Raw genomic sequence first — 14119 nt, forward strand, 5'->3', positions numbered from 1 at the left:
GTTATCATCACTATTATCGGTATCATCATCTAGATATGAGACGATTGTATAGTAATTCCCAGATAGCGCCAGTGTGTATAATTACATGCTCAGTACTGACGGTGACTCCTGCTACATCGCAAACTCTGCGACTGATTGAATCAAAAAACCAAAAGAATGAATTAAACAAGACAAAAATAATATATGAAAAAAAAAAAAAAAAATAAACATTCAGCATTAAGAAAAATGAAAACTTACCGTTTAAAACTCAAATAAATTAATGATAATTTTAAAAAAGTCGAAATAAAATAGAAAAATGAGATCTGAGTGCGGTGGTTGTACCTTTGTTGTGCACTGACTGGTTATTATTTTTCTAAAAGCTATCTGGATGCCCATTTATATATATATTATATATATACAAATACAATTGATAATACAATATTATAATTATGTTATAATTAGAAGTGTACCTAATTTAAAAACAAAAAATTTTAGCGTGTAAGCATGGTGTACTAATAGCTACTTATATCTAACTCGATATTTACTGTAAATCAACATTTTATCTATTTGCAATCATAATTACGTCTCCCTCGACGTTACTTCGCGGAACCATCAAGTTTCTTCTTTTCATCAATTTCTCATAAACTGTACAAGTATCTATGTCAACGAAATCAAGTTTTCTCAATTCGGTTTTCACAAGTTTAAAAAATTTTGAAATTCCCGGAACATTTTTTATTAATAAAACACGATAGATCAGATGAGTCTTTAGAGGATCTTTGTCATATTTAAATTTGACAGCCAGTGTCTGTAAAAGATACACTTTGCGGAACATATTAGTTGAATCCGAATACCCATTCACTGTTACATAAATATTATTTTCGCTGTGCTAAATTGATGAACATAAATATTGAGGCTTGAGATTTCGTAAAATAATATCATTTCATTAATCTGTAAGTCTGAGTAGAAAAAAAAACTATGTAAATGCATTAATGTCGTACATGCAATAGAATAAGTTGTAAAATAGTATGATAATGATTATATTACAGCACCAAGTATGTATAATATATATAATACTACAGCCCTCCCCAAAATGTAAAGTACAAAATACAAATCCAAACTGTCTGTGTTCAGTGTTCTCCCTCTAAACTTAAATAATGTACAAAAGTGGTGAAAATCATGTGACAATTTTAAGCCCACACACCCGTTTACTCAAATTTGATTCCATATATACCGATCACGCTCACACATAATATGCAGCATATATACAATCATTAAGTCACAAAGATGAGAAAAAAAAACCGCTGGCGTAACTGTATCAAAATGACGGTGTTACAATTGTACATAATTATATATCCTACAGTTCAATTACATTACCGAATTGATAGAAAGGTCATGAGAATTCTATGACCAATTCAACAACCGTACATTTATGCCAGTGGAAATCTGGAAATCGACTATTAACTTTAATTTTTTTTTTTTTTTCTAATGTAAAATATCTAAAGCAAAGAAGTGAAGAAAAAACTTATAATTAAACCATATTTTGTTTCTATTTTCTAATATTTATTATGGTTAAATAAATGATGAAATATACATTATACAACACTGTAACCATGAAATGGCTATATTCAATGCGCGATGTAAATTTTGGTGATATACTACGTAGATAAATATATACCATATACTGGATAGTATAACTAAAAATATAGCTATGGGTAAACCAACGCTCAACGAGTGAATGATTGATGTCGATACAAGAGTACTGGAAAAGCTTAACACAATTTTTCACCCAAGGCATATTATACTGTGCAGCGATACAGGTATAACGCAACCTGACAACAAATTTTTTAGCAAGTTTATCTGTGGATTTTGGACATTGAGACAGAAAGAGATGTAGACGTGGATTATAACGTGACACAGACAGTCGGCACTCCAGCACTATCATATAATACAGCAAACTTGTATTCTAATTAATATTATCATTGTAAATACGTTATATATTTTATACTTTGTTGGTTGCATTACTTGCACTTGCGAGTCGTTTTTTTTTTTCCTGTTGGTCGATGCGCTAGAAGACCGCCTATTTGTACATGTACCCTCCATACAAAATTTTGAACCAATGCACACGTTAGAAAACACACCTTCGCAGGTGCAGCGCAAAAAAATCTGTCCAATTAAAATTCCCAAGCAATGAGTTCTGTATTCGAATACCGGACAGATCGATAGTGCGGTATTTTAATATGATGACGATATTCGCATTACATATTTAGCCACTATTTCATATTCCTCATCGACTTTTGTGCAGTGACCTGCAAACCGTGCTTGAAATCGTGCGATAACCAAAATACAAATACAATAAACGTCGGTTTACTGATTTTACTGTGTAACAATATTGTACGAAAAAAGTTTAGATAGCTATCTGCTGTTGAAAAACATGCAATGAAGCAATTGCTGAAAAGCAAAAAATCTTAAAAATAATCTGATGAGTATTATGAAAACATACCTATATTACATAATTAAAGCATCTCGGTTCGATGTAACAGCACATCTGCTTGCATGTCATAATTGCCTCATTTCTAATACAAAGTGCAGAAATCTTGTAAACCGATGACATGATTATTTCAAACATTTTTAACTTATTGGCAAAAAAAAAACCTTGTTTTGATATCAGCGGAGGAAAGTTGCAGGTAAAATTGATGATTATGATAAATAATTTTTTAGATATATTACTCATCGTAAAGAATTTTGACGGCTTTCAAAAAAAATTTAAGCGCAATGTGTGTGCGCGCGCACGTGGAAATAACTCGCGCGGATGAGAATATCAAAAAATTTACTTAGATGGATAGAAAAAAGTGGGAAATTTTTTGTTTCAAGATTAATTTATCATATTGAAATCAGAGGGGATGATTTTCTTGCTTAAATAGTGTAATGTTTAAATTAAACTCGATGTTATAACGAACTTTTGTCATTCAACATGGTCGATTATATTCTAATTCAATATGCTACTAATTGTAAGCTCGCTTGTAAAATCTATAAATCGATTAATGATCGTCGATCATAATATATTACGTATATATATGGGTCGTAAATTATTATAGCAATGAGCTTCGTGTTTGCGGCGTTCGAATTCGAGCGATTCTTGCACAATTATTCATCATTTTTCTCAGTTGAACAAATGCAGAGTTTCGGCATCGTCTAACGTATTGGGAGTGAAAAACGTTTCATACAGAAAATAAATATATACCTTTTATGATTCAAATTGAAAAGAGAAGTGACCAGATGAGATTCCGATCAATTAAATTCCGTTTTGACTTTTCCAAAGTTATCGCGAAAGCAGATGTTCCAATTATATTTTGTAAATGTAGCAGACGGGGTGGACCACTTCTAGGAGATAGACGGATTTATTTGGAAAAGAAATAATTTGATTGAAACTTAAAAATGTACCGAGAAGCTTCTGCACAAATTATCATTATTCTTTCAAATCCACTCATATATTTGATTGTTGAGAATCGAAATTACCGATTTCTTTTACTTGAGCTTGAATCAAAGACAAACCTATTAATTAATGTACATAATATTGTGCCGGGATCGTTCCTTTTGGATGGTGTACTAATAGCGCTAAAAAAAATATATTAAATATTGTATAAATGATTATGAATCGATAATAATAATAATAATAATAACAATAATAATAATAATAACAATAACAATAATAATAATAATAATAATAATAATAATAATAATAATAATAATAATAATAATAATAATAATAATAATGATAATATACCGAGTAAAAAAAAAAAAAGAAAAATAAGAAGGAATTTTGAATTTAATATTAGGAATCATTGTAAACTTTAAATATAATATAGTTATTGTATCAAGACTGAATAATATCGAGACTTTGTACAGGTGGAACATTTTTGTAAATAATACTGCCTGAAAGAAATATATACATGTAGGAAAATGATTAATTAAAAAGCCATAATACATCTACAATATAATCATATTATGCGATAATTCATCCGTCTCATTCCACATGCGTGTAGATAACAGATCGATTGAGAAATTGAAGTACCGACTCGCCGCGGGAGGACGAAATAGAGTAAGAAATATTTAACTACTTTTTTTCAAGGTAGAAACGAATAGAAATAAAAAAGTGTTAAGGGGTGCCCTGGTCGATTTCGACGTTCACGCACATATCTCCAGATATCGAAGTCCACGTGTTTTGAACCCAAAAAGGGTTCAACAGCCCCATTCTATACACAAATCTTAACAAAAATTGTGTAATAGATTTTCAATTGATGCAATAATAAAAAAATGGCACGAAAACTACTAAATGACAATAGTAAATTCGTAGTTTTCGTGCCATTTCTTTACTTCTGCATGAAATAAAAATTGGTTGTAGTCTTTTTGTTAAGAATTGTGTATAGAATGGGGCTGATGAGCCCCTTTTGAGTTTAAAATACGTGGACTTCGATATCTAATGATATGTAGGACAACTTTAAAATCGACCAAGGCACCCCTTTAAGCCGACGCTGATTACATAGGCATGTTCTATCGCTCGCGCATGCGCAGTAAGACCGGCTGCGCGTCGCCATATTGAAGTGATTGTGGTCCACGCTGTGCGCACGTGAATCGTACGTAAGATGCTCGGATATGCGATAGCCGATGGGATATTTTCGAAGCAAAGTTTATTGCTGCGGGGACAGAGCTTTGCGAGACAATGGACTTGGCCCGCTGTAAAAGGTGGGTCGCAGGCAATTCGATGTAAATTAACGGTGCCGAGCCTTCGGCATTTCGGGACGATCGCGCCGGGCTTCCGTTTTGCGTCGTTTTCTCGGCCAGGCGGCACGGCGGGTGCGTCGTTTAATCAGGCGCGGGAAGTTCAAACGAAAAAGCCTTACGAAATACCCACGAATTTATCAGCGGACACGATACTGTACAAGAACGAAAATAGAAAACTGTTTAAACTACTCAACATTTTTGGTATATCACAATTAATATTTTGGTCATATTTGGCCCACTTTATTTATACCATGCTGAAGGATGTACCCATAAGCAAATCAGAGGTCGAAGAATTACCTTGGTGGAGGACTATCAACTTTGGTGAAAAAAAGATGCGGACCGCTCTGTCTATATGCACATTTCTTATTGGTAATTTAATTATTTTAATCCAATTTATTCCAGACTTTACCCTCTGTTATCGATCATCGATCTTTATTCATTCACAGGGTACGCGATGTTCGCGTTCGCTTGGATTCATACATTGAAGTCTGTTAAATATCTCGTCTTGCGCAAGGGTGGAAATCAGCTCACCTTCATTACGCACACTCCGTTTGGAGGGACCAGGATGAGGACGGTTCCCCTGGACAAGGTATATCCCAGTGCCGTTATCCTTTCATATCTCGACTGTTCACGCACGTTAAATGAAGCATATATATTACATCGCCATGAGCAATTCAATAAGATGTGTAAAAGAATCTGATGTCAATTTGTTTTGTTTTACTCAGAATCGCATGCCTATCGATAAATTTTCTAAAACAACGGAAGACCGTGACTGTTTCATTATATTATATTCACAGGCTTGGCAAATATTTCACATTTTCAAAGACATGATTTTTCATTTTAGAATGATTTATTTATACAGGTATGTTGCAAGCAGAATAGAGCCGAAGCAAAACTTCACCTCCCGATAAAAGTGAAAGGGGATATGATGCATTACATTCTTGACATGCGAGGGCGATTCGCGAATCCGCAACTCTTCGACTTCACGGCTGGTCTGCAAAGACCTATATAGTACAAGCGTATATGGTACACGATGCTTTCAGAGTTTGAAAGATGTAACTTTGTCACTTATTTAATTGAAATTTATTATTAAAATGACGAAAAATATTTGTACGATTTATAGTTTCTTTAGGTCGTCCCGATATTTTTTTGCTACAGTGATGTTGGAAAATTCTAATGAATCCACAAATATTAAGTCACTCGGGTAAGTAAGTATTTTTCGCTGATATTATGCAAAAACGCTAAGCTAAATCTAATTGTATACCCAGCACCAGCAATCTGCATCAAAAATGAACCTCAGACTTGTTAAATAATTTTATTCCCTCATATGCATATGTATATTATATGTCATTTTTTTTTCTCTTACGTTATTAGATAATTATAATATACCGGTGACTGTATACAATGATTATTACATTGCTACTTGAAACTGTCGTTTATATTAATTGTTGTATTAATGACAATGCTTACGCTTGGGCACATTTTTTTCTTCCGTATAACAAGTTAGTCAAATGTTATCAACAAATCATGTCATTTCTTCTACTTGTAATTTCAATCTTATACGAGCCAGTAAAAGAACCATTTGATTTGTTCGATCCCTGTTTCCCTGCCATAAGTCGCGTGGTAATAACGCTAATTATAAGTTAAGCGCACTCACAAGGAGAGGACATGTACCCAGGGTGACCAATTTTCTTGAAATTTGAACTAGTGAAAGTAAATAGAATTTCATTACATCCGCACTCTTTTCCTGACCAATGGATAGTCGCTGCTGAAAAATTACGTATACCGAACCTTTGCCGAAATAAACCAATATTTTATACAGATTTACTGACTCTCTGCCATGAATAGTTTGGGCGCTAGAGACCCCCGAACCTTAAAATATTAATTCTGTACCCAGTATTCCTTTGTGTAAGAAAAACTATGAATAAAATAATTGTTTCGAATGAATAAAACTTATCAGGCATGTAACCGGAAATGGCCACATCAAGTCTACGGACTCTCATCCCCTTCTCCAACCTCAATGACTTTACCTGTAGATGAAGTTCTGTTGTGAGACCTGGTGCAAATACGTTTTTTTGGTTCCCCAATGGAAAAATGGAGATTAGAGAGATTAGCGACCAAACTATTCATAGCGGAAGGTTGTGTTTATGGAGACCTTTGCAGAATGCCAAGATTTACAAAAAATCGAAAATCCAGACGATTTCACTGAAACCCAATTTCCATAAGATTGTTGCAGGGTTCTTTCTTCGTTTCATTTTTGTACTCAGTTTGTCAAACATTGTAGTCATAACATCTTTCACAATATTCCGTTCATGGATATTTGGAGTGTACTGTAACTAGTATTCACAGCTGTAAAAAAGCTAGTGAATGATTTTCTGTTATTATATCTGATCACACCCACATGATTTTTCAGCAACTACTGTGCATCGTTCGGAAAAAATATGGATTTAGCGAGATTCAATCTGATTTTGCCATTTCAAATTTCAAAGAAATCAGTCATCCCGAGTGCGTGTCTCCCCCTCGTCAGTTTATTTCCAAGTTGAGATTATTCGGTGTTTTATACATATAATTATACAGTATAGTTACTTTATCTTAATTGTTAAGATGAAATCATAATCAGTGTTTTAAAAATTTTGCAGCTCATTGAAAAGACAGAAAGGATCAGTGTTTTAAGTATGTGTAACTTATCACTTGCGTTCACACGTCAGTGGTCATGTTAAGGCTGTTTTTCCTTATTATAATTAATATCATCTCTGGTAAGAATTTGCAATTGATTGAAAGGCTCTCCTTGCGAGTTCTCAACGGTCCATCAGTACATCAATTGTGAAAATCGAACGCCCAATCGTCACTCTATTACATCTATGTATAAATGTGCGAAGTTTAGTCCACATTCAAAACTAATTTTCTCCAAGGTTTTAATTTCTTCAAATAATACAATTCGTCGTGCGAAAACGATATACCATGAAAAACTAATTTAATCGCTGAGGGTGTGCAGCCGTTACAGAAAGAAAATTAACGTTACCATGCGTATTTTCTTGTATAGGCGAACCGGCGCGAAAAATTTTCTGCAAAGGCTGAACACGTCGCAGTCTTTTATCATGCGAATAATGATTCTTTATTATCATAATTGTTTATATTGGGCATTTGATTTAGACTTCGTATATATAAGGCTAAATCAGCTAAGGGGTAGTATTTACAAGGGAATGAGATCGTCAGCGTCAACAGCAACTTATATTTCAGCAATTGATTACTCTATGTAGATGTCCTCTATGGGAAAAGCAGTCTCGATGAATTTCGTGTAGAACCGGTGAAAGGCTCTCCTGCAACAAAAAGGCAATACGTGCACGTTCCTCGTTACGTCAGAAAAAACATGTAAAAAACGTCCGCGATATATCAATATAATTTTCATTTACCCAACTGCTTCGGCAACAGGTCTTGTCGACTCTTGGCCAATAAATACGTGACAGGCGAACCTCTGGAGCGTCGGGTGTTTCGTTATAAATCCGAGATAGCGATGGTCCCGTGGATGAAAAGCGCAAAAAGAGACGTTCTTCAGGGAGTAGAAATAGTCATGGCAAGGGCCTCGATTTTTCTGCAGGGACCACAGAAGCAGAGACATGTTCTTTGTATGAGTTCTAATTAGGGCCGAAGGACTATATTTTCAAAATCGTTGTAAAACGCGCCTCAGCCATTACCTGCGGTTTGCTCCGGTCGACCATCCGCAAACCCTGGTCGGACACTTCTAGGATGCAACTCTGAGACGCGGGTGATTCCTGATTTGGGGCACCGACGATTCTGCGAACGGCTTGGCAGACGACGCCTGTTCCTTTGTGAGCAAGAGTTTCCACCGACCCGAGGTACCCCAATAGGTATCGTTCCCGTTTCACCTTCGGAGCCGATGGATCGAAGTCGCTGTAGTCCATGTCCACCGCATACGCCGAAGGGAAAATACCTTGCCTGCCAGTCCTCAGGTTCACACCTGAAACGAGACGTCGCGTCGCTCACTCTTCTAATCGTACGCAATTCTACCGCCAGTGCTTCGTACCTTCGCACCACAGATCATCAGCCTCCTTCTGCACGTATATAGGGTCCCCGATCTCTAGGTCAATTTCGTCGTGATGTCGCGGCACAAACTTGTGCAATCCGCGATGGGTCGCCTCCAGTAGTTCCAGCTGCGTGAAAGGAACTCCACCGCTACCTGGAGAGAATAAATTTTCAATTCGAATTAGGCGTTATTTGTATAACCACCGTAGCTCTGGATATTAATCGAAGTTTGACTGATTCTGCTGTTTTTATTTTTTCATTTTTTCACCTGGCGTGCTGCTCGGCGAGACTGAGTTCGTGTTCTGCATGGTGCTGCATGGAATTGGAGACACACTCTTGGGCCCGTTGTCCGGGGAATGAGCAGTGGAGTGACCACTGTCCGTCGTCATCCTCTCGCTATCCGGGGAACTATCCTCATGACGGAGACGAGGATGACATTTCCTTAGAACGAGGTGCGGCCGTCCCGCCGTTGACGTTGCCGTCCCCAGCTCGTCGGCGAGCGATGGAGACGAGTGAAGAGACGAATGGCACATCGATATGGCTGTCAATTAGTTACATATACATTCATAACTCACTGTCGAGGAAACTATCGAAATTCCACATTTACGAGCACGATATTTTTACTTTTTACTTTTTACTATACTATAACGATCTAACTCACCCCTGTTATAGACAGAAGAATAATGCATGATGCTTCGCGAGATTACACTTACAAGCGTTTCTCTTTACATAAACTATTTTACCTTTAACACTATTATTTTTCACCGAGTATATTTTGAGGGATCTAAGAAGTAAAGGTAAGTGACGACTGAATCCTCCGAAGATCGAAACTAGAACTGGTTCGTTACATGTAGCAGTTTTTTTTTTTTTTTTGTTTGTGTTTTTGTTCTACTCTTTCTGGCGGTTGTTTTCTGTATACTTGTCTATTTTGCGGTTAATGATGTCAACCTCGTACAGCAAAAGCCTCTATTTCCTTTCATCACACATGATTTATGATCAGCGACTACTAACGTTTCACGCAAATGGCGATCGACGAAGATCAAGTTACAACGACAACATCGGTACAATATCCTAAATCTCATTACTTTTTCTTTGCCCGGAAGAATTGATGTAAATAAAAATTTCAACAATACACTTTAAGCACATTTTTAAACTCTCTGTTATATGTCGACTGATGTGAATTACGTACGTACAGTGCTTACATTTTTTAGTCTTTGGAATCTCCGGAAGTCGTCTCCGCCTGCGTTCGCCGCTTCCGGTGCACCCGCTTCCGTTCCGATTCGACGGAACGTGTTCCGGCGTGGGCCAGGAACTGAGACTCGAGCAGGAGTCACCTACGTCACTGATTACACTCTCCCTGCCGCAGCCTCCACCTTCCGATCTCCCTTGTCCTCCTCCAGCCCCGGAAACCGATCGCCTCCTACTGCTCAGTCCACCGAACAAGCTAATGTCACCCAACGCAGTGTCGTTGTCACTAGTCTACTCACATGCCATTGAAATCTTCTAACCTCCCATCAAGAAAGAGTTGATCTTACAAACTCATAGCTACGTGGCTTCGAACGCGTCTGCCTTTTTGAGGAGCAGTTAGAACCCACACAAAGATGAGATGCGAGGAAACTGCACTTGCCATACCTAAAGTCGCTGTCAGCTACGATGGAACAGTGGTGGTCTAGCTCTTCGTCGTCGTCTCCCGAGCTCTGCTCACTGTGGTTTCCGTGACGATGAATAAGTGCGACAACCTCTTCGTCCTCTGAGTCGCCGGCAGCACCGTTCTGACCGACGTCCCCGTCGCTGCCCTGCGAGGACGTCGGTGAATCGTCAACCATGACATCGTGGACCAGTCTGTCGCGAGACAAAAGACGAAACAAGTAATGCTCGTTCGTACATTTTAATCTTCTACCACACCTCGTATGCTTTATACTATAGATTCCAGATTAGTGAACTCCCTCCTTCGATTCGACGGTTCATTGCCCGGAAGTGCTCGTTGAAAAAAAAGCTGCCGAAGCGTGTCTGTTCACGTCCATAAGATACTATTGATTGCAAAATCAAAAAAACAAAAAATTCCTCCGGCCAGTCCGAAATTTTGCCTAACCTACCAGACTCCGTCGATGAATAGTTTATGTCCGATCACCTTGCCCACCCATTGATTTTTACTAGAGCGCATCAAATGTCTACAGTTACTTGGTTTTTCCAATGCGCAGATAAAGTCTCTGACCACCATGCTCTTGTGGTGAGCTGAAGCCTTAAGTCTGGGAGCACATCGGGCTTCAACGATATTTCTACGCTCCTGAAATAATTTTTATTTGCTAATCATCTTGAACGGCTCGTTTATACTTCATATGATTTATCGACTATGGACCGAACGCTTCGATATCATAGCTGGAAATTTTACCGGCCACCCCTACATAACATGTCAATAGTTTTGGTTTCGATTACAATGTTTCGGGTATCGATTGAAACTCCCGAAGTACATTGAAACCACATCTCTTGATTCACCCCCTCTACCTTCGTTGCGCGGAACATTGAAATGACGTTATTCGATAAAATTTGAATTGAAATAAAGCTGGGAAAATACAATTTTAGACAGTCGCCGTGAGAAATGTCTGAGAAAACATTTGTTTACAATATGAGTACATACTTGTAAACTGCAGCTCAGTATAAACGCTCGACAAACTAAGTTGTAGGTAATAAATGGTGAGAAATATTTCGTCGATCAGGACGATGTAGTTATATATTTCTTCCACCAGAACTATTCTCACTGTAATTTTTTACGCTTCGATGACGAGTTTTTTGCTCACGATGTAAATTGCCTTCCGTGTTTATTGACAACTCTTAATCGCCTCAACGAACCTTTGATCGATGATGATTGTAAAGTTATTTAAAAATTTTACTATGCCTTATCGACCCCTTAACGTTGACAAGGATAACTAAAACTGTCTCGCATGTCAGGGTGCTTCTCTGTCAACGCGAGCGGCGTTATCGTGTAAAATTTTGCCTCCGCTACAATAAAAGCCAGCACGGGCGTAAAGATAACTGAGACAATTACTCACGTGTAATTTGATATCGGCGCCTTGAGATGTTGAGGCAGTCTTTCAAAGTAATGCCGGAATTCTTCAAACTCTGAATCAGCCATTCTTGAATGGTCGGTCCGTGGAGGCGGCCGACGGCGGAGGCGACCGGGCCGGACGAAGGCGGCGCAAGCGTCGCAAGCCTATTGATTCCTGGACGCAACGTGACGCGCGCACCCCCGAACCGAGGATCGAGATGAAAAGGGAATACGGGGGCGCAGAGGGATGAAGGAAATACGAAACTTCTACTCGTGCGGTGATGCAGTGCGTAAACGCCGTCCCGTTACCCGCGAGCCACTTGCGTCAACTCCAAGCAATGCATTGCAGACATGCATGTATGGACGGACGAAAGAGGGAAATGGATTTGGGCAGCAAATTATGATCCATTGCAGTGTGAATCACAAACCTTCAGACCCTGATAGCATTGATGATGGAAAAAATTTTGCTAAGCCGCTGCTGTTCGATCATGAGAAGTTATAGAATGAAAACACCGATGTTGATGCATTGAACGATGACTAGATCGTACAACTAATGGGGTGTGACAAGGTCTCGCCCCTAATTCAGCCAATGAAGCACTTCGAAATTAAGTGGTCTCACCTTCTTACACTTTTTAATTTTCGGCTGGCTTCCGCCTTCGTTTCGGCATCGTACCTCCGTCCCATCATTCGTGCCGAAGACCGTCGTTGAAAGGATCCTAGTGTTTGCCAACACTGAATGCCCATCATCTTGCGCCTAACCATTTGCCTCCCACCGGCTTTGCAAATGCTAGTTCGAATCAAAGCTCTCTTTAAATAACTAGGATACTCCACTTTTGTTCCCTGAATAAAGCTCACCGCTCTCAACGAGTATATTATACATATTGTCCGAGGGAGACGATGTACCGAATCGTGGATGACCTGTTACAACGAGCCTGCAAAAAATTTGATGCAATTTCCTTTATCGCATAAAAATGTATGGCAATTCATCATACTTATCAAAAGTAGGCACATATAGTCACATATCAGAGTTTCCAGTTCCCGACATCGAGTGATATAATCACAGGACCGGTACTGGGCTACCCTCAACGTAACACGTGACGAAGTGCGCAGAAACAGTAAACCGATCTCCGATGCCGGCATACGGTCCGAGCATCGCCATTCATCTGGACCTGGAGTCCTGCCGTTCGCTCAGCAAATGAGACGCTGCCCGATGGATGCGGGCCGTAAGTAATTGAAGCAACGTGAAACAGACACTTTCAGAGATATACGCAGTGTAGCCTCCGACTATCGCCCAGTACCCATACCACGGGTGAGATCCAGTCTGGTGCAGGCGTCTATCTCCTCAAATTTCACGATAATCAAGCCATGCACTGGAATTCCCTTGTGAACATGAACTTCATCGATAATGCTTGCTGTGTCCTACTGACCATTTTTAATCGGCTTCTATCTCCGTCACCGTTTCTTTATATGTAGCACATATCGTCTGGTCACCCTTCAAAAGGAACTACGTGCTGACAGCATATGGCAGGTCTGCAAGGTCGTCAGTTTCCTATTGCAAAACCAAGCGAAACACCCGGTATAACTCGGCTACCTCGACTGCCTTCGGATAGTAGCTGATAGTGGTAAGTGATGGGCTGGATAATGTGCTGCATCTGCTTTGTGGAGAAGTGGTGAGAGCCGATAGGACTCGAGCGGGTAGAGAAGAGGAGTCCAAGCTTTTATTACGCATTGTCTCTCCTTTTCTCATTCCCTTTCCGTTATCCTACTTTCATTCCCCAGCATTTTCTCCTGCTAAACACACATTCCTCCAGAAGACCAATTCTGCAATTTTAAACCACTGCGTCGTACCGTCTGATGCATTTTTCTTTCTTCTTCTTGTGACAAATTACGTTGCACTGCAGTTGAAGATATAATTAGTCAAGTCTACGTAACGTACACAATATTGTCACAAAAGAAGAATACATGGTATATTTCTTGCCGATGAGACGATCATCGTTCTGTCGTTTACCTACATTATTCACCCGCGGGACTTATGTGCAGTGATTAATTGTTCGTCTGGTTCGATCCGCACTGATGCTCTGAAGTTACGAAAGTTCACGTTTTCACTGACAAAGGAATGAGTGTCTAACGGTCCGTGTCGACGGAATTAGAAACAATCTTGCAACGTGATGGGACTGCTCGGTTTATACTCCACGAAAGATGTGCATCAATGATGGTCCTGTGAGTGACGAACCCATTCAGTAACTCAATTGTAAGCCAATTGACGTA

General features: G+C 38.9%; 2 protein-coding genes across 3 annotated transcripts; one reads left to right on the forward strand and one right to left on the reverse strand.

Moving 5' to 3' along the window:
• The first annotated feature begins 4558 nt into the window (after positions 1 to 4558).
• LOC124405627 (transmembrane protein 223) lies at positions 4559 to 5989 on the forward strand. Its single transcript, XM_046880672.1, has 3 exons — positions 4559 to 5130; positions 5208 to 5350; positions 5624 to 5989. Exons 1-3 carry the CDS (start codon positions 4623 to 4625, stop codon positions 5771 to 5773), a joined length of 801 nt encoding a protein of 266 aa, XP_046736628.1. The 5' UTR covers positions 4559 to 4622; the 3' UTR covers positions 5774 to 5989.
• Positions 5990 to 7173: 1184 nt separating this feature from the next.
• LOC124405774 (JNK-interacting protein 1) lies at positions 7174 to 11991 on the reverse strand. 2 transcript variants are annotated; one of them, XM_046880950.1, is made up of 8 exons: positions 11856 to 11991; positions 10438 to 10647; positions 10008 to 10228; positions 9074 to 9346; positions 8807 to 8959; positions 8457 to 8740; positions 8175 to 8353; positions 7174 to 8081 (listed from the first exon to the last, which is right to left on the reverse strand). In XM_046880950.1, the coding sequence occupies exons 1-8, from the start codon at positions 11936 to 11938 to the stop codon at positions 8009 to 8011; spliced, it is 1476 nt and encodes a 491-aa protein (XP_046736906.1). In that variant the 5' UTR covers positions 11939 to 11991; the 3' UTR covers positions 7174 to 8008. The 2 variants fall into 2 exon arrangements, with proteins under 2 accessions (XP_046736906.1, XP_046736905.1); XM_046880949.1 differs by having other exon boundaries at positions 10008 to 10249.
• Positions 11992 to 14119: the final 2128 nt, after the last annotated feature.

Source organism: Diprion similis, chromosome 4 (assembly GCF_021155765.1).
Source record: "Diprion similis isolate iyDipSimi1 chromosome 4, iyDipSimi1.1, whole genome shotgun sequence".
Taxonomy (NCBI): domain Eukaryota; kingdom Metazoa; phylum Arthropoda; class Insecta; order Hymenoptera; family Diprionidae; genus Diprion; species Diprion similis.

Bases quoted from the DNA above. Each gene is read 5' to 3' on its own strand.
- LOC124405627 (XM_046880672.1), top strand. From the start codon at position 4,623: ATGCTCGGATATGCGATAGCCGATGGGATATTTTCGAAGCAAAGTTTA. The intron at 5,131-5,207 runs GTAATTTAATTA...ATTCATTCACAG, and splicing joins TATATGCACATTTCTTATTG to GGTACGCGATGTTCGCGTTC. The intron at 5,351-5,623 runs GTATATCCCAGT...TTATTTATACAG, and splicing joins GGACGGTTCCCCTGGACAAG to GTATGTTGCAAGCAGAATAG.
- LOC124405774 (XM_046880949.1), bottom strand. From the start codon at position 11,938: ATGGCTGATTCAGAGTTTGAAGAATTCCGGCATTACTTTGAAAGACTG. The intron at 9,347-10,007 runs GTAAGCACTGTA...ACTAATTGACAG, and splicing joins GATTCCAAAGACTAAAAAAT to CCATATCGATGTGCCATTCG. The intron at 8,082-8,174 runs GTAAATGAAAAT...TTTTTGTTGCAG, and splicing joins CCTGTTGCCGAAGCAGTTGG to GAGAGCCTTTCACCGGTTCT.